Below are 23,340 nucleotides of genomic sequence, written 5' to 3' on the forward strand. Positions count from 1 at the left end.
CTAGACGGTTTGCAAGAACCCTGGAAGTTGTAGACCGCGCACTGGCCAATCAGTGAAGAACTGTGAAGCCATGAAGTCAAACTCAAGTGCCTGTCTGGGTCCCTTTTGTGGAACAGCACGACAGTAAACAAAGTGGTCGAGATGGATGTAGACGAAGACAGACATTCTGTGTTGGCAACGATTCCTGAGATAGAGGATTTAAAGCCGGAACAAAGAGAATGTTTGGTGAATTTTATCAAGGGGAAAGACGTTGTTGTCCTTTGTTCTACGGGATTTGTGAAAATCTTAATATACCAGTTAGCCCCGTTAGCGGCGCATTACATAAGTCATGACCAAATAGCAGCGATTGGTTAAATAAAAAAGTACCCGTCTACCGTCAAGCAAACGAATCCTAATGCTGCGAGGTCAGACAGTTTCCAAGAAGTGAAATCGGTTGATGAATCAGACTAGTCCTGACCAAGTCTATCAACAAGATCATGGAGATGGGTCCCCGGTGCCCCATGTGCTGCCCACTGCTCCTGAGAGAATGGGTGAAATGCAGAGGACAATTTCCCTTATAGGGATAAGAAAAGTACTACAAAACAAAATTTTTAAAAAAGACTGGGTTGGCAGTGAGTGTCTTCGGTACAGTACAGCAGTGCAATTCCTCTATCAGATATTATCTACAGTTTGCTTGTCAGGTACTCTATAGATACAATTTGACCCAAAGTTGAGCTGTGCTATTAATTAAAGGTGCTATATTATGCAAAATGGATTCTTGTGAACTTTTAGAGCTTTTATAATGCTGTTACCTCATCAAAAACATTGTGTTTTGTTTCATTCACACATGTTTAAATAATCCTGGTTTACATCTGTCTACATCTCTAAAGCTCAAAATGCTCCGTTCCACCTTGTTTTCTGTTTGAGAGAAGAACTCAACTAGGATTTATATGTTAAATATGTGTGAATAAAACAAAACACAACTCCAAGTATGTTTGTGATGACATAGATCAGAAAATAGCGTGATATGGGCCCATTAAATGCTAATCGAGACCAACATTCAGTCATTTCCAATCATATCGTCAGTCATATGCCGGGATCTTTTTAACTGAGATTTCTACAGCTAATCCTCTTATCAATAAAAGCATGAGGTTTTATTTAATGTTTAAGTTGTTTGCTTTAAGTCAAACCCCCAGCCCCAAACTACGAATGACAGTATAAAGATCTTTTGTGCGGGTTACTCAACACCCCATGACCCCAATGACCATAAATAACACTGATAAACCTGAAGAAAGCTTCCACATGAAAAGAACAAAACGCACAAGAAACATTCCGTACTGTAACTCTATGACAGCCCGGCAAAGAGTGGACGACAGCTCTGCCATTTGAGACCAGATAAGAATAACCGCCTCAGTCATACATCATAAAAGCCCCGCCCCCCGACCACCCCACTCCCGCCTCCAGCCTCCAGCCTCCATAAATCAAAGCTCAAGAATTAGGCCAGAAACAGTGAGAGTGAGGTAAGAAAGGGTCATCGGAGAAGCAAAAGGTGTCCAGAAAACAGCCGGGACCAGGATGAACAGGGTCAGGAGTGAAAAGGTGAACTCTGCGGAAAAACCCTGGAGGTGTCTGAAGAGGAAGTAGATTAGGAGTCCACAAACTTCGGCTCGAGTCAAATGAAGCTCACTGAGGCTGTTATAGGAGCAAATTTGGAACCAGGTCCATACTATAGGAACAGGAATTTATTTAACTTAGAAAATAGCGAAATAAAAACACCAAGATCATGTAGGGGGATAGAGGCTACGTTTATATGATGATGTTCTGAAAAGAAGATGTAAAAGTGGCGTCGCGTCTTCACTGTTTATTCCGCGTTTAGACGAGCGTTTTCAGGAAGAAATCTGCGTGCATACAGTGACGCAAAAGTGTGTCGAATTTCATTGGGTGTGCATGCCAGGCAGCTAGGTAATGACTCTAGGTTGTGATGTAAAAGCGTACGCAACGTGAGTAGATCTGACCAGAGTTTTGCGTCTTGGGCAGTGTAGACGGAAACGCTACGGTGGAGCATATTCACCTTTTCCACTCTGGAGGGTGGTTTCAGATTTTTGCGTTTTTAAGCTCCCAAAACGCAGTCACCATCTAAATGAAAGGCACTTCCGATAAAATATTTTGCTGTTTTTACCTGCAAGCGTTCTTGAGTAAACAGGCCCTTAATAAGAACATTTTAAGACCAAAACAACGAGGTTTACTTCAGCAGTTAAAGAGAGAAGGGTGACAATTTTCCAATGTAAAGTCAATTGAAGCTAAAGGCAAAAGAGAAATTCAGTTTGTCAGCTGGACAAAAATTGATTCTAGTCGAATATGTTTCACCAGGAAGACATTTGCTATTTGGTCGTGATGTATGTAATGCGCCAGAATGCTCAGTGGAGTCCAAGTAATTGCTGGCACAACAACAAACAAAGTAGAGCGTGAACATGTCTGTCAGTGATCATTGTCGTTTCTGCGAGGTGAACTTGCAAATGAATCTACATCCATCTCAACCGCTTTGTTTACTGTTGTGCTGTTCCACAAAAGGGACCCAGACAGGCACTTGAGTTTGATGTCATGGCTTCACAGCTTCACACTGTGTGGTCTACAACTTCCATGGTTCTTGAAAACTGTCTAAGTGTATTCTGATTCCTGACCTAGTCGCTGGAGAGAAATGAAATTGAGCGAAGGCACGAGGTGGCGCCAGCCTGGCTAGAGAATAACAGCAAGAACAAAAGTAAATCTTATTTGATTTATACAAATTTACAATGATCTGTCTTATGTTACATTACTGATTGGGCTGTTGTCAAAAATGACTTCAACTTCTATAACCAACACCTTAATAGACGATAAAACTAAATCAAAATAACTCACTTTCTCAAAATGGAATTGTTACTGCTTTGTCTAGAACAGGGTTGGGCAATTATTTTGGCCACGGTGCGACATGAGAAACAGAAAATATTGTGGATGTCTGGGCCAAAATGTTTAACTTAATTCTGCATAATATTAATTGTAAAAGCAGTAAATATCATTGTTTTGACTAGTAAGCGTTTATGTTATGACTAAGCAATCAAAAAGTGAGGCTGCCTCACAAAAAATTTCCTAAAACCACCTCTAAATTAAAAGCAATACATCTTTAGTCCATGCATGAGGTAAAATTATGAAATATTTTTATTTTGTAATTCCAAATGAGCTTAAACGGGCCGGCCAGAGTCAACCAAAGAGCCGTATGTGGTCTGGGAGCTGCACAATGCCCAGGTCTGGTCTAAAAAGTCCCATAATATGACATTAAATTAACCTGGCATTAAATCTATTTCCATGGACGCAAGCCCACAATGCCTCCAGCCTAAGTTACAGCTCAGATCTGTGGAGAGGTGAGCTCATTCACTGTAGGAATGGATGTATTTTTGAGCAATAATACACGTAATTGAACAAATGCAACATAGATAAGTTTTAATCTCGTGGCGGACCCCCTACCAGAAAAGTTACACAGTGCACCTTTAAGTCACATTCGGGTTAAAGGTTATTTATGGTGATGTATTAATTAAAGTTTATGGAAAGTCCCTGGAGGCAGCAGCAGAGACAGTGAGAACGGGTGAGTTTGAAAAATGGGGAGTGGGCTTCCAACAGTAGCAGGGGGCCTTTTCAGTGGCTCCTCTGCGGACTGTAAATCTTCCCAGCCTGATGACACGAGTGACATGCAAGATCCAGAAACACTGTTCGGAAGTCGGGATGTAACACGTACTCAACAAGGCGCGGCGCACGGAGAGATAAAAAGAAAGCGAATCATTTTACTGAAATGTCTTTGAAGCATAATTTTAACGCCGCACAGATGACGTTTAAAGTCATGTTAGGCTATTTTCTGATCTATGTTAATTATAATGTTGTTTCGTCATCCAAAATATTTCTGGAGTTGTGTTTTGTTTCATTGGCACATGTTAAACACACGAGTCTGGCATATATAGGATGAGTTCTTCTCTCAAACAGAAAACACTGTGCTTATACAGAAAGTGCTCCATTGTCCATACACCTTCACTCGAATCATTTGACTAATTTCAGCCCTGGAACTGCCAGTCTCTACTGAACTAAAAGTAAAAGGAGCTGTTAACTTTAAAACTACCACTACATGACATCATAAATTGGATTGGATTGGAGCATTTTGAGCTTAGGAGATACAGACTAGTAGCCAGGCTTGTGCCACCGAGCCTGATTCATCAGTCCGTTTCACTTCGTGGAAATTGTCTGATCATCTGTTAGAATTCATTCGCTCGACAGTAGGTGGGTACTTTTTTTATTTAACCAATCGCTGCTATTTGGTCATGACGTATGTAATGTGCCACTAACAGGGCTAACTGGTAAATTAAGCTTTACCCAAATCTCATAGGAAGAAGGACAAACATTCTCTTTGTTCCAGCTTTAAATCCTCAATCTCAGGATTTGTTGACAACACAGAATGTCTGGCTCTTCTCTGATTGGCTGGTGCCCAAACTCGCACTTCCAGAGTTTTTGCGAACCATCTATTGTATTTTGATTAATCGATCTAGTTGCTGGAGAGAAATCACCTAGTGCCTCCACAAAGGCACTTCCACAAAGTGAAACCGGCTAATAGACTAGAGGTCTGTGTGGACACAATATTCACTTCCACTCCCGCTCCCGCCCACATCTGAGATATTTTGTCCTGCTCCCACCTGCAAATCCTGCAAGATGGGGACATTTGCTTTCTTACGGTCTTTCAAACACAGAGAAGCGGAAAGGAATTGTCTAAAATGTGAGCGAGAGTAGACCACATCTGAATGAATCACATGAATCATTTGTATATTTTACTTTACACTCATATTTAGTTTGTGGGACTGCCGTTTATCATCCCACCCGCCCGCTCCTGCATTGTGCAGTCCCGCTCCTGCCCTCTCCCGCAATGAGCTTTCAAAATGTTTCCCGCGCCCCACTGTTTTGCATTGGGTCCCACGTGCAGGGCTCTAATGTAGACACCCTAATAATTCAGGATTACTCAAACATGTGTGAATGAAACAACATGAGGTAACAACATTCAAACATGTCTTAAAGCTCACAAGAGTCAATTTTGGACCTTTCATTTCTAACAGTAGCAGTGTGTTTCTGTTCACCAGACTCAACAACAAAGAACTCAAGGTTGACCACAATGGCCAAAGAGACACCACTTGGACTTTTTTGGTCTGCAGTTCTTACAAAACAGCCATTCATGATGGAAATGACAGCTCTGACCTTTAGGTTCTTTGACAGTCGACTTTCTCTGTCTCGGGAGCTTCTACTTCCACGATAAAAACAATTCCTGACCAGCCAGAACCACACACTTTGACAAAACTTTACAAAGACGAGTGGGAGGGTGTGATTGACAGGTGGATTAGCCAATCACAGAGACACACCAAACTGTATTTTATTTCAAGTAATGAAGTTATATATTTTGTTCTGAATGTTACGAGTTTTTTCAAAAGATGTCTTCCACGTTTGAAGGACACATGATACAAATTAGTGGTTGTAGTTGGACCATTGTAAGTTAGGATAGAGGTTTTTCATGCTCTATAGTCCGGTTCTAAACCTATGGAAGATAATTTGTTCCATTAGATTTTGGATTTTAAATACCTCTGAATTTCTCACTTTGAATTTTTTAACTTGACAGAATTAACAGAATTTTAGTTGCTGAAATTTTAAGTGTACTTTTTCAATAGGTTTAAATTCACGATCACTTCTGAGTATAACACTAAAGCTCATTTATTAGTTACAACAGAGCTACTACAGAGCTCTTGATATCACTGTGGTCTCGGAGAAAGTGCCCCCCCACCGCAGCCCTCAGTCCAGCAGCACCGGCCCCAGCACCGGCCCCAGCACCGGCCCCAGCACCGGCCCCAGCACCGGCCCCAGCACCGGCCCGTGGGTTATGAGGCTATCTGGCGTTGGCTTGTATTTCTGCAGCGCTGGGACTGAGTGGATGGTGGACTTTGAAAGAGGATCTCCCAAAACCCTGCCTCTCACGTACACACCTGTCTGCACACGGCACTGCTCTGTCTGCACACGATACTGCTGCACACGGCCCTGCTCTGTGTGTGGACATAATACTTAAAGGTGCATTATGTAACTTTTCGGTTGGGGGTTTCTATGGATATGTCATAACCCTGCTTTAGATGTTCTACAATATGACATTAAACAGCTCTATCTAACATTTATTAAATTACAGGTGGTTTTATAAGCTCAAAAATACCTTGAAAAACAGGTATTCTGACTGTGAGTGGGGTCGCCTCTCCACAGACCTGGCCCATAACTTGATCTGGTTTGGTCTCCATGAAGACAGACAGGTTTAATACTGTGCCGTCTTGTGAAACCTTTATAGTTAATGATATAATGGTAGATTTTATTCAGTGTCAGTGCACTGTGCAACTTTTCTGGTGGAGAGTCTGCTGCCTACTGCATGGAGAAGTTAGCGCTTTCCCTGGAATGTTCCACAATGTGACTTTAAATATATCAATATCCCGCACACGGCCCTGCTCTGTCTGTGGCCATGGAGCCTCCAGTCTCCAGGAAGTGCATTCCTCTCCTGACTCCAATGATCGCATAACACAAGAGCGCGGCGTCAAAGATCCCACACCAGAGCTGCTCACATGGAACTCTGCTGCTGGAGATTTCTCTTTCTTTATGTCCTCACGCACAAGAGTCCTATACGACGCAAAATAGGTGCAAAATGTAGCTTAAAGCCATGTTATAATGTTGTTACCTCCTCAAAAACAGACCTGGAGTTGTGTTTTGTTTCATTCACAAATGTTTGAGTAATCCTTTATTATAACTCAGTCTGCATCTCCAAAACTCGAAATGTTCTGTTCCATCTAACAGCTCTCATTTCCCTTTTGTCCAGTAGAGATCGGCAATTCCAGCGTTAGACTGATGTGAAATCAACTACAGCAGTGTTTCCCAGATTTTCTTCTTGGGACCTATATTTCAAAAGTCACAAATCTTCACGACCCAAGTCAATAGACATTATTCGTAAATCACTAAATAAATTTGTGACCATTATTGAACATTAGTGCGAATATTTTACTGACTGAGTGATCGTGTCTTTCTGATTAGTATTACCGTATTTTTCAGACTATAAGGTGCACCAGATTATAAGGAGCAATATCAATAATGTTGAAATCTCTCAACTATTTTCATACATAAAGTGCATCGGATTATGAGAAGCATAATTAAGCCAAACAAATTATTTCCTATGAGGAGGACTCAAATATACATTGAGTAATAATGTGCAACTTTGCGCACATTTGTTTATGTTTTACAGAAAAGAAACTTAAAACCACATGGCTCATTTGCATAAACTATAAGTTCTGAAAAAAACTGCTCGCTTCTTGTGCACTGATGCGGTCATCTTATGTTGGACTAAAGGATGACGGAAATTGGTTCGAGGTCAGTAAGCACAGCCAGAATTAATACATAAGGTGCAAAGGATTATAAGGCGCACTGTCGATTTTTTTGAAAATTAAGGGATTTTAAGTGTGCCTTATAGTCTGAAAAATACCGCACTGAAGTTTTAAACAAGGAAAAACAGTAATCAAAGTGAGGAGTGGGGGTTGAGATTCCGTGAATGATGCAGATCGTGACAAGGCGACCCAAAACAAATCTTTTACGACCCACCTAAGGGTCACGACCCAGTCTTTAGAAAACACTGATCTACAGGACAGGGAAAAGCACAGCAACAATCACACAAAACTGCATGAATCCAAGAGTTCAAGAGTTAAACCAACAACCTCTCAATATAAAAGTGTTTTTAGTTTGGGAAATGAACTGAAAACGCCTAAATATGCAGTTTGTCTGTTAAACATGTGAATGAAACAAAACATAACTCCAGGTCCATTTGTGATGAGATAACAACATTATAACACACAGTAGATCAGAAAATAGCTCAATATAAACTCTTTAAATGTGTTCTAACTTGAGAACAAAGTACATTTTTTAGTTGGGGAGAGTTTTACATGGTTCTAAAGCTGTCAGAAAAGTCAACAGATGTCATGACATGTGGCACTGTAAGTCAGAGGTCCTCCCCTTTGGCTCAGAGTTTGCTGATGGACACAATATAAGTGAGCAGTGGATCCACTTGTAAAAACAAGTATTTATTGCAGCCGTATTTACTGAAATTTGCTGTAGGCAGGTTCTGACCAGGTCACTCACAAGTTTTCAGTGACCAAATGTTACTCCTCATAATGTTTAAAGGTGCATTGTGTGACTTTAATTTAGATTTTTTTTGTCTGTAATGTTCCACAGTATGGTATTAAACCTTTCTATGTTCATGGAGACCAAACCAGACCAAGTTACAGGTCAGATCTGTGGAAAGTCAGAATGTTGTTTTTCTAGGTATTTCTGAGCTATAAAACCACCTGTAATTGAATAAACAAATAAACAACAAGGTAGAGCTGTTAAATGTCATATTGTGGAACATTCCTGGCAGAGCAATGGGCTCGGGAACAAATAAAGTAATATTGATCGATTGATAAAAGCTAAAAGATAAGTTAACGTTTTAACATAACTGTCCTGCTTTACTTAGAAATAAATATGAAATGTGCAAACCTCGAACACGCCTTGTATGTAAATATAAAATTAAAATATAAGGTTTATTTGCTACCTTTTATTCTCTGGCTTTTAATACTGCGTGTGTTGTGTGGTCCTCTGTGTCTTTTTTTGGGGGGGGATTTATTTAGATTTATTAATTTTTATTTTATTTTATTTTTTAAATTTTATTTTTTTGTATTATTTTTATGTTTTATTTTATGTTTTATTTATTTTTTATTATTTATTTATTATTTATTTTATTTATTGTTTTTAATCTATTTTATTTTATTTATTTATTTTTTGTTCATTGATTTTATTAGTATTATTTTATTTATTGATTCTATTAGTTTCCTCATGGTTGAAACATAATTCTTCTGGTTTTTTTTGTAGTTGTTTTTTTTCTAAGTAAAACATTTTGCATTGCTATATGAAGCACTTTAGAAACTGTCTTGTTTATAAAATGTGCTACACAAATAAAGCTGGACTGGATTGGATTTATATTGCCGGTCTTTGTAATGATATTTATTGTGACATTTGAGTTACTGTGTCCAAATAATTTCCCTTGTGGATCAATAAAGTTTGTCTAAGTCTAGTTAAGAGTCTGATTAAACATTCTGAGAAGAAAGTGTGAATGTAAGAATTATTTTTTGACACAGAGTAGCTCATAAAAGAGAAGATTGACATCCGTCTTGAGGGGGCCACACTCGCTCTCTCCAGACAGGAATGCAGTGTGTGACCAGCAGCGGGTCTCCACTCAGACTGACGACGTGAAACTCAATGTCCACTCCTGACCCCGTCCACAGACACTTGTTACACTATTCCAACGCTCAGCTGTGTGAGACTGGCCACACACACACACACACACACACACACTTAAAAAAAGACAAATACATGCACACATACACTTACATTCCAGCACTACTACATCAAGTCATCCTTAAGCTTTTGTAAGAAATCAAAACTATGATCTTATTCAATTTATACAACTTTAGAACGCTCTATTTCATGTTCCATTATTGGTAGTTTGCAGCTGATGTCTGAGGCTTTATTAAACTTAAATCTAATCTTTATTTTAACACAATCTGACCGGAAAGACGTTATATAGTCGGAATTACAGCAAGTGAAAAGATTTGTGCTGTTAAACATGTCAGACAAATAAAATTACAGTCACAAACTAGCAAGAATTAGTCTCTCTCATCTTTGTGTAACAGATAATACTCCCTACAACTGCTAATAACTGCTATAACAGATATCCATATGTCCTGTCAATCATCATATCATTGTTGCACTGTCTTCCTACGACGTTCCTTTCAATTTTATTTTGACTTGTACATTTACATTTATATATTTATGTCTTATTTGTCTCCTGTCTCTTGCTTTTTTTTTTTTTTTGCTACTTATTTAGAATTTATTATTACCATTCATCATTTTTACTCTTTGTTATTATATTTTATTCTGATGAGTGAGCTACTATGTCCAAATAATTTCCCTTGTGGATCAATAAAGTTTGTCTAAGTCTAAGTTTTTGTTGAAAATTAAACACCTAAACATGACCGTGAATGTTTGTATTGATCACAAGCTCCTGAAAACGCCTCCTAAAATGTCTTCAACTTCTATAACCAACCCCTCAATAGATGACAAAACTAAAACAAAATGACTTTCAAATAATAGTTAATATCTGACTTTTGCGATGATCTATTCCTTAAAGTTTTTTTGTTCTGAATTAAATAGTTCGGAAATAAAATATTCTCCTTCGAGTTTACATGGAAATAATAATTCTGAATTGAGGTTTACATGGAAAACAAGGTAAATCGCCTTTATTTAATTCCGCTCAGTGTCTGGGGGTGGGGAAGGGTTCTGATTGGACAGAAACATGAACGTATGAACTGTCCCTATTAAATAAATAAATAAATTAAAAAATTTACGTCGACCGGAAGAAAACACACACTTCAGCTGCAACCGGCTTTTTTGTCATCTCAGTATGTCGTTACCCCACAGACACAAACATGATACAAACTTTTTTCGCAGTCGTTCCGATGATAATGAAGCAGCAACTCGAGAATTCTCTCATCACGCTTTATATTTGTCAGCTGAGGAGGAGAAGGGAGGAAGAAGACAAACTAAGTCAACGGCTGCTCTACCTCAGCCCACTCCCGCATCCCACTCGCAAATCCAAAGAGACGTGGATGAAAGTCCGAAGCCAGGACTGGTGGAGCCAGATCGTCCGGATCGCGTGAGAAGGGCGACCCAACGAGCATGCGCTGAACGACCAGGATTATTTTTAAGAAGAATAAACATTTACATAATCGATAAATAAATTAATCGGAATAAACCACCCACTTACTTCAGAATTAAGTTTAATTCCGAATAATCATTTTCATTAGGAATTAAGTGTCTACATGGTCTTTTTATTCAGAATTAAATTATTTTTATTTGGGCTTAAAGCTCTCATGAAAACGTGGCAAATTCCTGTTTATCCTGTAGCGTTAGATCTAGTACTAAATTGTAGTACTGTGTAAGTTGTTTAAAGCTGCATTGTGTAACTTTCTTGGTGGAGGGTCTGTGACAGGTTTTTCTCCATGGAGATGTTATTGCTTTGTTTTGGAAAGCTTCACAGTATGGTATAAAAGCTTTCTGTATTCATGGAGGCCAAACCAGACCAAGTTATAGCTCAGATCTGTGGAGAGGCGACCTGCCCACAGTTAGAATTAATGTTTTTATTGGTATTTTTGAGCTATAAAACCACCTGTAGTTGAGTAAATATAAGGTAGAGCTGTTTAATGTCACACTGTGGAAGAAACTCCAACCAAAAAGTTACACAGCGCACCTTTAAATCAAGTCCAGTCATGGTTTAATTGCTAATCCGTCATTTGGAAGCTCAGCGCAGTCACGGCATACACTGAATTTCAGGGCCCCCTATTAGCAGGCCTGCCCCCGGTCTATTCTGGACCCTCATATTACACAGGAGAGATGATTATTGAGTGTGACAGGTATCTTTTAGAGGCCGCTAAGACTCTTAAACAGCTGCCCATATCAGTGCCTATATTCAGGTTTGCTTGAGTTGCAGTTGCACTAAAACTGTGTCACACTATAGGGAAGGGACTACGAAGATGTGACTGATACAGGCAGTTAATACCCCTAATAACTAGTCATTTTTATTGTTTGTATTATATTTCTTCTTTATCACAGTTTTAAAGGGCTCATATTGCGCTATTTTCTGATCTACACTACTGGTCAAAAGTTTTAGAACACCACACTTTTGTTTTTTACTCTTTTGATTCATGAAAGTGTCCACCTTTGGCAGATATAACAGCTGAACACACTCGTGGCTCGTTCTTTTTACAACAGAATTCAAATATTCATCAGACAGTTCTTCCCAAGTCTGTTGCAGAAGTTCCCATAAATATGTGGCACTTGTAGGTTTCTTGACTTTCACTCTTCTGTCCAGTTCATCTCAAAACCAGCTCGATGGGGTTTAAGTCTGGAGACTGTGCTGGACACTCCATGTTTTCAAGTTTAACATCGTGTTCTTTTTTCCTGAGGTAGTTTTGGCAGAGCTTGGACTTGTGTGTTGTTCTTTTATCTTTTTTTTTTAACCTCTGTCTGTTCAGTTTTTACCTTTGTTCCATTTCAAGCTCTTCATTGAACACTGGACATGAATTGCCATAAATAACTGGAAAAATGAGGGTGTTGTAAAACTTTTGACCGGTAGTGTATGTTATAATAGCCACCTACTGCCTCTTCTCAATTTCATTTCTATCCAGTGACTAGGTCAGGAATTGGAAGACACTAGACGGTTTGCAAGAGTCCCGGAAGTTGTAGACCGCGCTCCGGCCAATCAGCAAAGATCTGTGAAGCCATGACTTCAAACTCAAGCATCTGTCTGGGTCCCTTTTGTGGAACAACATAACAGTAAACAAAGCGGTTGAGATGGATGTAGACGAAGACAGACATTCTGTGTTGGCAATGATTCCCGAGATCGAGGATTTAAAGGCGGAACAAAGAGAATGTTTGGTGAATTTTATCAAAGGGAAAGACGTTATTGTCCTTCTTCCTACGGAATTTAGGAAAAGCTTAATATACTAGTTAGAGCTGTTAGCAGCGCATTACAAATGTCACGACATGGTTAAATTTAAAACGTACTTGTCTACAGTCAAGCGAACGTATCCTAATGCTGCGAGGTCAGACAGTTTCCACGAAGTGAAACCGACTGATGAATCAGGGTAACGTTTTCTCGTCAAAAACATATCTGGAGTTGTGTTTTGTTTCTTTGACACAGTTTAACACACAAATCCTTAGACTGAGTTCTTCTCTCAAACAGAAAACACAATGTTCCACGATGTCTTTTGGTAATATAGGAAGTGCTCCACTATGTTTTTTAACTCCACACACCTTCACTAGAATCATTTGGCTGATTTGAGTCATTTTGAGTTTTGGAGATATAGACAGATAACTAAATAAAAATAAAGGATTACTCAAAGACACGTAAATGAAACAAAACACAACTGCAGGTCTGTTTTTGACAAGTTAACAACATTATAACATGACTAAAAGCTCACAAGAGTCAATTTTGCATAATATAGGACCTTTGAAGAACTCATCTCTACTGCTGCCCACACAAACACCACTTAAAAGTCTAGATGTTCGTCCGGATAAGGTGACCATCAGTTTGTCATCTACGTGCTTGTCCGGGCCTGCCCAGGATATACGACTATCTCCTTCTTAAGTCACCTCTTTAGCACTTCCCATTAGTAGCCCACTAGCCTTCGAGGGGGTCACTTGATCTTTTGGTTTATCTGTTTATGTGTTGTCTGCCATGTTTTCTCCTCAATTCATAGACATAGTAGTTTGTAGCTTTGAAAAGTCCAATAGCAAAAAAAAACAACAATATCTCCACTTGGAAAAAACTGCCAAAAAGTTCTACAGATCTTCGCAATGACAATAACGCAGAGTGGATTTTATCAAGAAGGGATGGAAGGATATTTTGATAGCTGTAAAATGGATTTGGCTTTTGAAAATACGACTACACTAAGAGTAAACTACAAGCCTCTAATTAGTTTTTCAAATTGCGTTTATCTGTTTTTGCAAATGAGCTCTTCAAAATCCAGGTTTTAGATCTGCTACAGGTAAGATCTGATAGTGTTTGATGCATGTAAGCGAGCACCTGGATAAGCCGAGTTGCCTTGGAGCTCAAAACAAAGTGGGAAAGCAAACACAGGAATGAGTGAAGAGGGAACTAATTAAAGGGCTGCTGTGAGTAAACTTACATTTGCATTATTTACACAGTGAAATTGCAAAAAGAGATGATAAACTCTAAAGTCTATTGAGTGTGGTATTAACAGGTTAAAGCGTATTTGATAAATAAAAAGCTAAAAGTTTATGTTTGTTGTGATTTCAAAAGTTCTTTAAATGTGCATTGTGTAATTTTTCTAGCAGAGGGTCCACCACCTGCTTGTTTCCATGGGGATATGACTGTTTGCCAGCAATGTTCCACAGTACAGAATTACTGTATTTTTCAGACTATAAGGCGCACTTAAAATCCTTAAATTTTTTCAAAAGATCAATTTATAATCCAATGTGGCTTATGGATTAATTCTGGTAGTGCTTACTGACCTCGAACTGATTTTATGTGATACACGACGCTCAAAAATCTGTCAAAATGTTTTAGTATGACTTCGGTAAGCTGCAAAGCCGCACCGCTTGATGGATTGTCGGATCATTACAGCTACTGTAGTCAGAAACCTCGTGGACTCGTGTCCTTTAGTCCAACAGAAGTTGACCGCATCAGCGCACAAAGAGTGAGCTGTTTTTTTTCAGTGCTTATAGTTTATGCAAATTAGCCAAGTGGTTTTAAGTTTTGTTTCTGTAAAATGTAAACAAATGTGCGCAAAGCTGCATCAAACACATTATTACTCAATGTATATTTGAGTCATCCTCGTAGGAAATAAAAAAACAAACTTAAATTATCCACCCGCATTTACATTCATAATACATATTCGCCAAGACAGAGAGGCAGCAAGTCTCAAGTGTCGTCCGTTTGTTTTGCTTAATGCATCTTATAATCCGGTGCTCCTTATGTATGAAAATAGACGAGAGAATTCAACATTTCTGATATTGCGCCTTATAATCTGGTGCGTCTTATAGTCCGAAAAATACGGTACGTTGTGTTTATATTGCTTAAAAATACCATGAAAAACAGGCATCTTACAATACATATATGAGACGTTTTTCCACAGTTCTGACCTGTATCTTGACCTAGTTTCGTTTATACTCATCTTCGTGGAAATAAATGCGTTTACTGTGGAAAATTCCAGGCAAAACAATAACATCTCCATGGATAAATCATTTGGCAGACCCTCCACCAGAAAAGTTACTCAGTGCACCTTTAAGTAAAACAGGAAACCGTGAATCTTAAAGCTGATGTAAACAATTTTGAGTAAACATAAAAAGCCAGTATCTCGTTACACTGATCCCTACGCATCTCTGGGTCACTTTAAGCACACGATGAAAGGGGACATCTGAAGGCTCTGGGAAGTGCCCTTAAGGAAAAGCTGCCTTTGTCTGTTGACAATAAAGCTCAGAGAATGTCATAGTCACATCTTTTCCACTTTTACCGACCCATACTAAGTGTTTGGCCTGAGTAACCTTTCACCCCCCAAAAAAGATGGAAGCTTTGTGGATCTGTGTCAGTCTTTGTAATGAAAACACTTTGACAGGAAGCTTCAAGTTTTGTTTTAAGAAGGTAGAAATATAAAAATAGGCCTGTCACGGTAACAAATGTTGAACTGCGATAAATTGGTGAAGTAAATATAGACAATAAACGATAATAACGATTACAAAACTAGGGATGTAACGATATCCAAATCTCTCTGTACGATATTTTCACGATATGCATCACACGGTACTGCAATTTTTCTTTTTAAATGCCTTTTCTGTCATAATTTACAGAACTAACTAACTTCAAAAATGGTTACAACAGAGAAAAGCATTATGGTCTATGTAGTTCCCTCGTTTTTTTTTTTTTTTTTTACTATTGTTGCACCATAACGATGAATTTAAGCAAAGAGACTTGTAATTCGATATATTGTGATGGTCCACGATATTATTTTGAGATACAATATTATGATATTTCAGGTTATTGTCACATCCGTAATCAAAACCAAACTCAAAAAAATTTTCTAAATTCTAAATGTACAATATTGTTAAAAAACTCAAACGAATGAATAAACAGGTACATTTTTTTTAAACAAATGGACCCTCCACCTCTTTTTTTTCTGTTATTTTTCTTCTTATTATTAGTTTTCTGATTATTTTTATTCCTTATTTTCTTTATTTTGTTCATAGTTCACTTGTCTTGTCTTTCTTTGTGACTCTATGTGTCCTTACATGAACAATAAATTATAAATCACAAAAAATAAACAGTTAATTCGAGTCACAGACGTTCATAATTCAACCCCCTACAGCTCAAATCTTATTGTAGTACAGAGAAATAAGCAACATTTTCCCAAAAGTGCACGTAATAAATCCCCCAAAAAGCCTTGTTCCATCAGTCACCATAAGTATTTATCGTGAGAGACCTAAATATAAAAAAATCTGAACAGTTCCTACCTTGATCTTGGACGGTGAAGAAGAAGATGTCACTTGTTGCGTTGCTTGTGTCTTGCAGCACGTAACAGATCTTCATCTCGTCGATATCAGCTGTCGGTAAAACAAATAAAAGCAAGTTCTGTGTTAGTTTATGACCAGATAAGTTAATGGTGCACTGTGTAACTTTTCTGGTGGAGAGTCTGCCTTGAATATTCCACAGTATCAAAAAAAAAAAACCCAACAAATAAAGGTTAATGTTCAGCTCTATGGTGAAACAAGCCTGTACATGGTAAGAATTAATATGTTTTAAAGGCTTTTTTTGAGCTGTAAAACGCCTGTAACTGAACAAATGTAAGCGAAATATGTTTAATGTGCTACTGTGGAACATTCCAGGCAAAAAATGACATCTCCATGAAAACAAGCAGGTGGCGGACCCTCGACCTTAGAAGTCACGCAGTACACACTTTGACAGCTAACAGCTAAGCCATTTTTTCACTCTCTAAGTTTCATCCCTGGGGCAGCAATTAAACTGTTCACAGCGGTAATCTGAAGCTTCACCCTATGGTCAAGCTCGTATTTTAAATTGTGGTTATTTGAAACAGCTCCTTAAAGGTGCATGGTGTAACTTTTTGGTTGGGGGTTCAACACCTGCTTGTTTCTATGGATATGTCATTGCTCTGTCTGGAATGTTCCACAGTTTATTTATTTACAGGTGGTTTTATAGCTCAAAAATACCTAAAAAACAGGCATTCTGACTAAGCGGGCTTGCCTCTCTATAGATCTGACCTGTAATTTGGTCTGGTTTGGTCTCCATGAAGATAGAAAGGTTTAAATCTAGGCTCAAAACAGTTCTGTTTAGCTGTGCATATGACTGAAAGGTTTTAATTTTTCATTCCGCACTCTTCTCTCTAATTTATTGTTTCTCTCTTTTTTATTTTGTGATGATTATTTATGTTTTGGTTTGTTTGCATTGTGATTTAAATGTATTTCTTATTCTGTAAAGCACTTTGAATTACTTCGTCTATGAATTGTGCTATAAAAATAAACTTGCTGTGCCTTAATACCATACTGGGAAACATTCTAAACAAAGCAGTAACATGTCTCCACCTAGTGCTTCCGCGCAATTTAATTTCTCTCCAGCGACTAGGTCAGGAATCGGAATACACTAGACGGTTCGCAAAAACCCTGGAAGTGCGAGTTTGGGCACCAGCCAATCAGTGAAGAGCCATACATTCTGTGTTGGTAATGATTCCCGAGATCGAGGATTTAAAGCCGGAACAAAGAGAATGTTTGGTGAATTTTATCAAGGGGAAAGACGTTATTGTCCTTCTTCCTACGGGATTTGGGAAAAGCTTAATATACCAGTTATCCCCGTTAGCGGCGCATTACATACGTCACGACCAAATAGCAGCGATTGGTTAAATTTAAAAAAAGTACCCATCTACTATGAGCGAACGAATTTCATTACTGCGTGGTCAGATTGATGAATCAGGCTAAACATCTCTTACACCTTCACCAGAAAAGTTACACAATGCACCTGTAAACATGCAACATAAATGAGCAGGCTATTCAAAATCTGATATAAAATGTGCCATGCAATGTCCTGAACTCACCCTGCGTGAAGGTCTGGATGCTGTCATTGCCCAGCGCCGTGTTCATGATGTAGCCGTGATGAGGAGCCTCCGTGATGACGTACTTAAGAACCCTCTGGTTGCTGTCGCGGTCTTCAGATCTCAGAAATTTTCCGGTGATCAGGAAACCAACGTGACCGGTCCCGAGAAGCTTGAGCGAAGCAGCGGCCTTGTTCACCACGATCTGGGGCACACCGTTGTCCACTGTGTTGATGTGAATGGTCATCATCTGGGGTTTGCGGGTTTCATATACAGTGTCCGGGAATACGTAGAAGTCGTTGTGGGTTCCATCTGTGACAGTGAAGGAGAAGCTGTCCTCGTTGGTCTCCGTGCCGTCGTGCTTGTAGCTAATTAAGTTTTCATTAAGGTCCTGTTTGGTGAAGGAAATGATTGAGCGAGAATTGTTGAAAAGGAGCTGTCCATGTACCGGGACCTGTGTCACGATAAACCGCAAAAACTTATCTGGAGTATCGCGATCTTCAGCTGTCAGCTCAAATGGAGTGATGAGCTTAGTTTGACCCTCTTCTACGAACAGTTTATTAATGGTGAGAACTGGCTTTTTGTTATCCACATCTGTAATTGACACTCTGAACGTACGGAAGACCGGATTGAACCCGTCTGTGACCTCAAACTCAAAGCTGTCCATTTTCATCTCGTCGTCAGAAGTGTGGATGTAATAAATTTTGTTCCCGGCAAGCTGCAGCTGAGTAAAAGTCGATATGGGAACACCCGGGTGGTCGGTGCACTCAAGATGGCCTCTACTGGGTGCTCTTGTGATGCTAAACGTGAGGTATTCGTCGGGGCTGTTGATGTCCGTGGTGCTGAGAAGGTCTGTAGTTAGCGTCACTTTACCGCCTTCTTTGAGAGTCACGCCTTTGTTGATAACATCTGGGAAGACCATATCGATGCTGCCAATGTTGATGTAAAAGTAGCGATCGATAAGCGGGTTTATGCCGTCGGTGACATCGAACTTAAGCAGGTCGCGAATACCTTCCTGACCAGTGTGGACGTACTGGATGAGCTGGTTGTCAACTTCATCCTGCGTGAAGTTCATGCCCACTGTAATATTGCCTAAAACGTCTCCAAGCTTGGTGATACGCTGAAGATACCCTTGTCCTGGACCATAACGCACAATATAAGTCAGATGTTTATCTTCTGAGTCAAGGTCTGTCGCTTTCAAGACTCTGTTAGTGATCATTTTCGTTTCTCCAATTTCAACATCAAGCCCATCGTTGATAGCCATCCTTGGAGTCTCGTCGTCGACAGGGATGACCATAATGAGAACGGTCTTTTCTACCGTGTGTGTTCCGTCCGAAAGCTTGATAACAAAACTATCCTCTTTGGTTTCAGAATCGTCATGTTCATAGACAATGTTGGATGCCTCTTTGATTTGCTCAAGGTCGAACGTCACGACGGGGATGGTGCCAGAGCTGAGTTGTTGGACTATGGCTCCATGCTTGGGGTTCTTGATGATCTCAAAGCTCAGTTCGTCTCCAGGTATGTCAGCGTCAACGGCGTTTAGAATGGGCGTGTCGATAACTAAACTCATGCCTTCCATCACTAAAAACTCACGCACAAAAAGCTCAGGTTTCTCATCATTCGCTGGAATTATGACAATGGGGAAAAAGTGACGCTCTGAGAAGTTAATACCGTCCGAGCAGCGGAAGGTGAAGCGGTCTTCTGTAGGCTCCACCCCCTTGTGGATGCTTTGGACATAGTAGATATGACCAAGCGCGATGTCTTTCATGCTAAACGCTGTGATGGCAGTGCCTACTCTGGACTTCTCTGAGCCCGCAGCTGGCGAGATGTTCTCCACATAACCAGAAGACGGCTGAACTAAAATAGTGCAGAGGATGTCCTCATTGTCCGTGTCAATATCTTCAGCTTGGATATGGGCAGGTGTTATGACGTTCTTTTCTCCTTCCACTACAACGAACTGCTCTCCTACGCTCACAACAGGAGAGATGCTGTCCACCGGAAGAATGGTGACATGGACCGTTACCCCTTGAACTTTGTTACCTCCAACCACCCACTGATCGGACATATCTGACAAAGTAAGATTGAAAGAGTCATATTCTTTGATTGGTCCGATTTCTCCAGAAGTGTGAGCGTACACCACGACGCCATTGATGATATCCGCCTGCGTGAAGCGTTCAGCGGGAGCACCGTTCACAAGGATCTCCCCAAGTCGAGGAGGTTCTTCTACAATGAAAGTGAGCATGAGGTCGTCCGTGTCCTCATCGCGACCTTGGATCACGTTGCTTGTAATCTCAGTCGCCCCATTCTCCAGCACGTCGATAGAAGCCCCAAGGACACCGTTTGGAAGCATAATCGTAGGCGTCTCGTCATCTACGGGTTCGATCGTGATCTTAACTGTGATCGGCACCTCATGGAACCCATCGCTGACCTCTAACTTAATGCTATCGCTGACAGATTCTTCTCCACCGTGGACGTAAGCGAGACGGCCGTTTGCGATATCTTCAAGCACGAACGTCTCCCCATTGGTCATATCGATTCCGAAAAACTGAAACTTTCCAAACTGAGGAACTTGTACAATGGTAAAAACAATGTTATCGTCATCTGTGTCGGTGTCAGTGGCGTGCAGCTCTTTTTTCGTTATCACATACGGACTTCTTTCCATAAGTGTGAAACCTGTGTTGATTATAAGCGGTGGTTTGTTATCTACAGGCTGAAGGAAAATAGTGAAAAGTCCATCTGCCGTGTTTCCAGCTGTATCTTCAACAATAAAAGTGAACTGGGCAACTTTTGGGGTGATTCCAAGCTCCTGGTCAGGTGGCTTGTAGGCAATTTTGTGGTGATTAATCTGAGCCTGTGTGAACTCTGTAATTATAACATCATTGTTGTCAGTTAGGACAATTTCACCCAAGGGAGCTGGATTATTCTCATCGGTATCTGTTGGTGGTTTAACAACGGTGTATTTAAGATCCCTGTCATCAGAATCTAAATCAGTATAACACAAGAACTTCTTTTTGAACACGGTCAGCTCATACTCCTGGACTGTCATGTGCAGAGTGGTGCCTGTGCAAAGTTCGGGAGCTATATCGTCGACGGGGTGGATTTTAACTGTAAACGCGTTTTCTCCAGATTGGTTAGGAGGATCGTTATCGTCTTGCACTCGGAATAAAATGTGGTCGATAACGGTGGTGGTGCTGTGAGGGCCGATGTGACGGTAAAACAGCTTTCCGTCGAGAATGTCCTGCTGGAACCACTCCGTAACTACTTGCTCAAACATCTCGTCCGTCTCGCTGAATTTCCAAAGCGACGGGTTCGAAGGCGCTTCTATTTGTCTTAGCAGCAGCTCTCCTACTGTTGAATACGGTGCTTCTAGGATAAACTTAATTGTGGAATCTTCAGAATCGATATCTGTGGCGCTCAGAATAAAAGGGGAGATTTGCATGACTTCATTTTTGAACAAAACGAGACCAGTGTTCGCGTTGATAATCGGGGGCTCGTCGTCGGTCGGCGCGATTGTAATAGGGAACAAAAATTCAACTTCATTACTGCCGTCAGTCATTCTAAAAATAATATTATCGCTGTAAGTGTCGCTGCCGTCGTGCTGGTACACCACAATGCCTGCATCCAAGTCAGCCGGCGTGAAAAACTTCCTTCGACTCCCGAGAACTGTGAGTTCTCCGTGCTTTAAACCGTCAACGACAGTTATTCTTACATCTTCCTAAATTGTCCTCATCACTAATCTCTAAATTCTGGGAGCTGGACAGTGGACGGGACTGGCCTTCAAACAAAAGCTGACCGGTATTTCTGGTAGCTACGGGCGCCAAAGTATTCATAGGCTTCACCACAATCATAAAAGCAAAAGGATCAGAAACTGCGCCGTCCGTGTCTACAATTTCAAACTCTAGCTGGAATATCCTCTCTACATCTGAGTCCTCTGAAGGTGGCTTGTAGGCTATTTTGAGATCTTTAATGTCTCTCTGATAAAACGAGGTTATCGGTAAGTTTTGGTCGTCAGTGCTGATAATGTAGCCCTGCTGTGGATTCAAAGGTGAAGTTATATTGAAAATTAAGTCATCTGCATTTGACTCCACATCTTCTGCTGCTAACATGTCACTGGTGATCGCTGTCATTACAAACTGATCAACCTCCACCATCATCATAGACACAAAACTGGGCTTTGGAGCGGTATTCTCTTCACCTTCTCTGATTCTAACCATCATCTGGAAATGTTCTTGCATAATAGTGCTGCCATCCTTATCCTGCAACTCTATCATCATTGGAACATAGTCTCTGTTTGGTGACTTGGTTGTAGCTATGTGCTTGTACACAACGCCCATTTTCACAAACTCATCACAGTCAATCATTTGGCCATTGGCAGGATTATTCAAAAGAGTGCCATACCTGGGGAGACCTCCAGCGCCGACCAGTGTGGTAATCTTACACTGAGTCACGTCATCTTCATAGGAGAACTCCAGGCCTTTTTTGTCAATTGGGCTACTCTCACCATTGAGCTTTTCTACATTTATGGGCATATTCCTGGTCAAGATCTCAAGCTGCTGAAAGACGACTTCTACCTCCAGCATGAAGGGAATAATCACAGTGTCTGTCTGAGAGTCGTACCGGAGCTGGAGTTTGACCCGGTCTTTGCTGGGGCTCCGCGATCCAAAGTGAGTGTATTTGACTTCCTCTGGTCCAAAAGAACAAGGGAACTTTTTAGGGGAAAGCATCCCAGGCTTTTGGGATAAAGGGTCATTGTCCAAAACTGTGATGTGGCAGCGGTCTCCAGGCTCCACTTCTGTCACCAGGTCATTGACAGGGTCCAAAAACACAGAGCGTCCTAATGGCACCCTGATCCCATTATTGGCTACAATGATAGTGTCTTCATTAGGTCCAGTTCTGTGCTGATACAAGTGAGCGCGCTCAAATGGCTCTGCACCCACTGCACCCAAATACAATATAAATGTAAGAAGCAGAAGTGTCTGCTTTTTACAAAGTCTGTAACTCTGCAGACAACCAGCCATGTCCACCGCTAGTTGTCCTGCACAATGGTTCAGGCAATGACAGAGTCCGTATTTGGTTAAACAGAACAAAAATGTAAAAAGTCTGTGATGATCTGGCCCTCAGCTCTGGCTGCTCCTCTCTGCTCCTCTCTGTGCTGCCGTGGCCACACAGACACACAGTGTGGTAAATGCTACAGGGCTTTGCAGGTAATAATGAAACAGTAGACAGTGACAGGCTCTGGCTCCTCCTTCTGTCAGCACTGGGAGGGAGCCTCCGGCCCCCATGGCTAATTTAAGACGAGTCATTGGACAGGAGTGGGGGAGAGCCCCCGTGCAGAAAACACCATTCTACCCTTCTAACACACACACACAAGCATGCATGCACGCACGCGCACACGCACGCATGAACGCACACACGAGCACGCGCGCGCACGCGCACACACACACACGCACACACGCACACACGCGCACGCACACGCACACACACACACGACACACGCACACGCACACACGCACACACGCACACACACACGCACACGCACACGCACACACACACACACACACACACACACACA

General features: G+C 40.7%; 1 protein-coding gene across 1 annotated transcript in view; it reads right to left on the bottom strand.

Annotated features, from left to right (window-relative positions):
* The window catches only part of frem3 (Fras1 related extracellular matrix 3), an 82,624-nt gene extending 59,501 nt beyond the window's left edge, over window positions 1-23,123 (bottom strand). The window contains 3 exon segments of the mRNA XM_020920434.2: window positions 16,180-16,269; window positions 17,772-21,483; window positions 21,485-23,123. Of these exon segments, the coding sequence (XP_020776093.2) occupies window positions 16,180-16,269; window positions 17,772-21,483; window positions 21,485-22,786 (5,104 nt within the window). The 5' untranslated portion in view covers window positions 22,787-23,123.
* Window positions 23,124-23,340: the final 217 nt, after the last annotated feature.

This window comes from Boleophthalmus pectinirostris, unplaced genomic scaffold (genome assembly GCF_026225935.1).
Source record: "Boleophthalmus pectinirostris isolate CB_2022bp ecotype Guang Dong unplaced genomic scaffold, ASM2622593v1 HiC_scaffold_22, whole genome shotgun sequence".
Classification (NCBI taxonomy): Eukaryota; Metazoa; Chordata; class Actinopteri; order Gobiiformes; family Gobiidae; genus Boleophthalmus; species Boleophthalmus pectinirostris.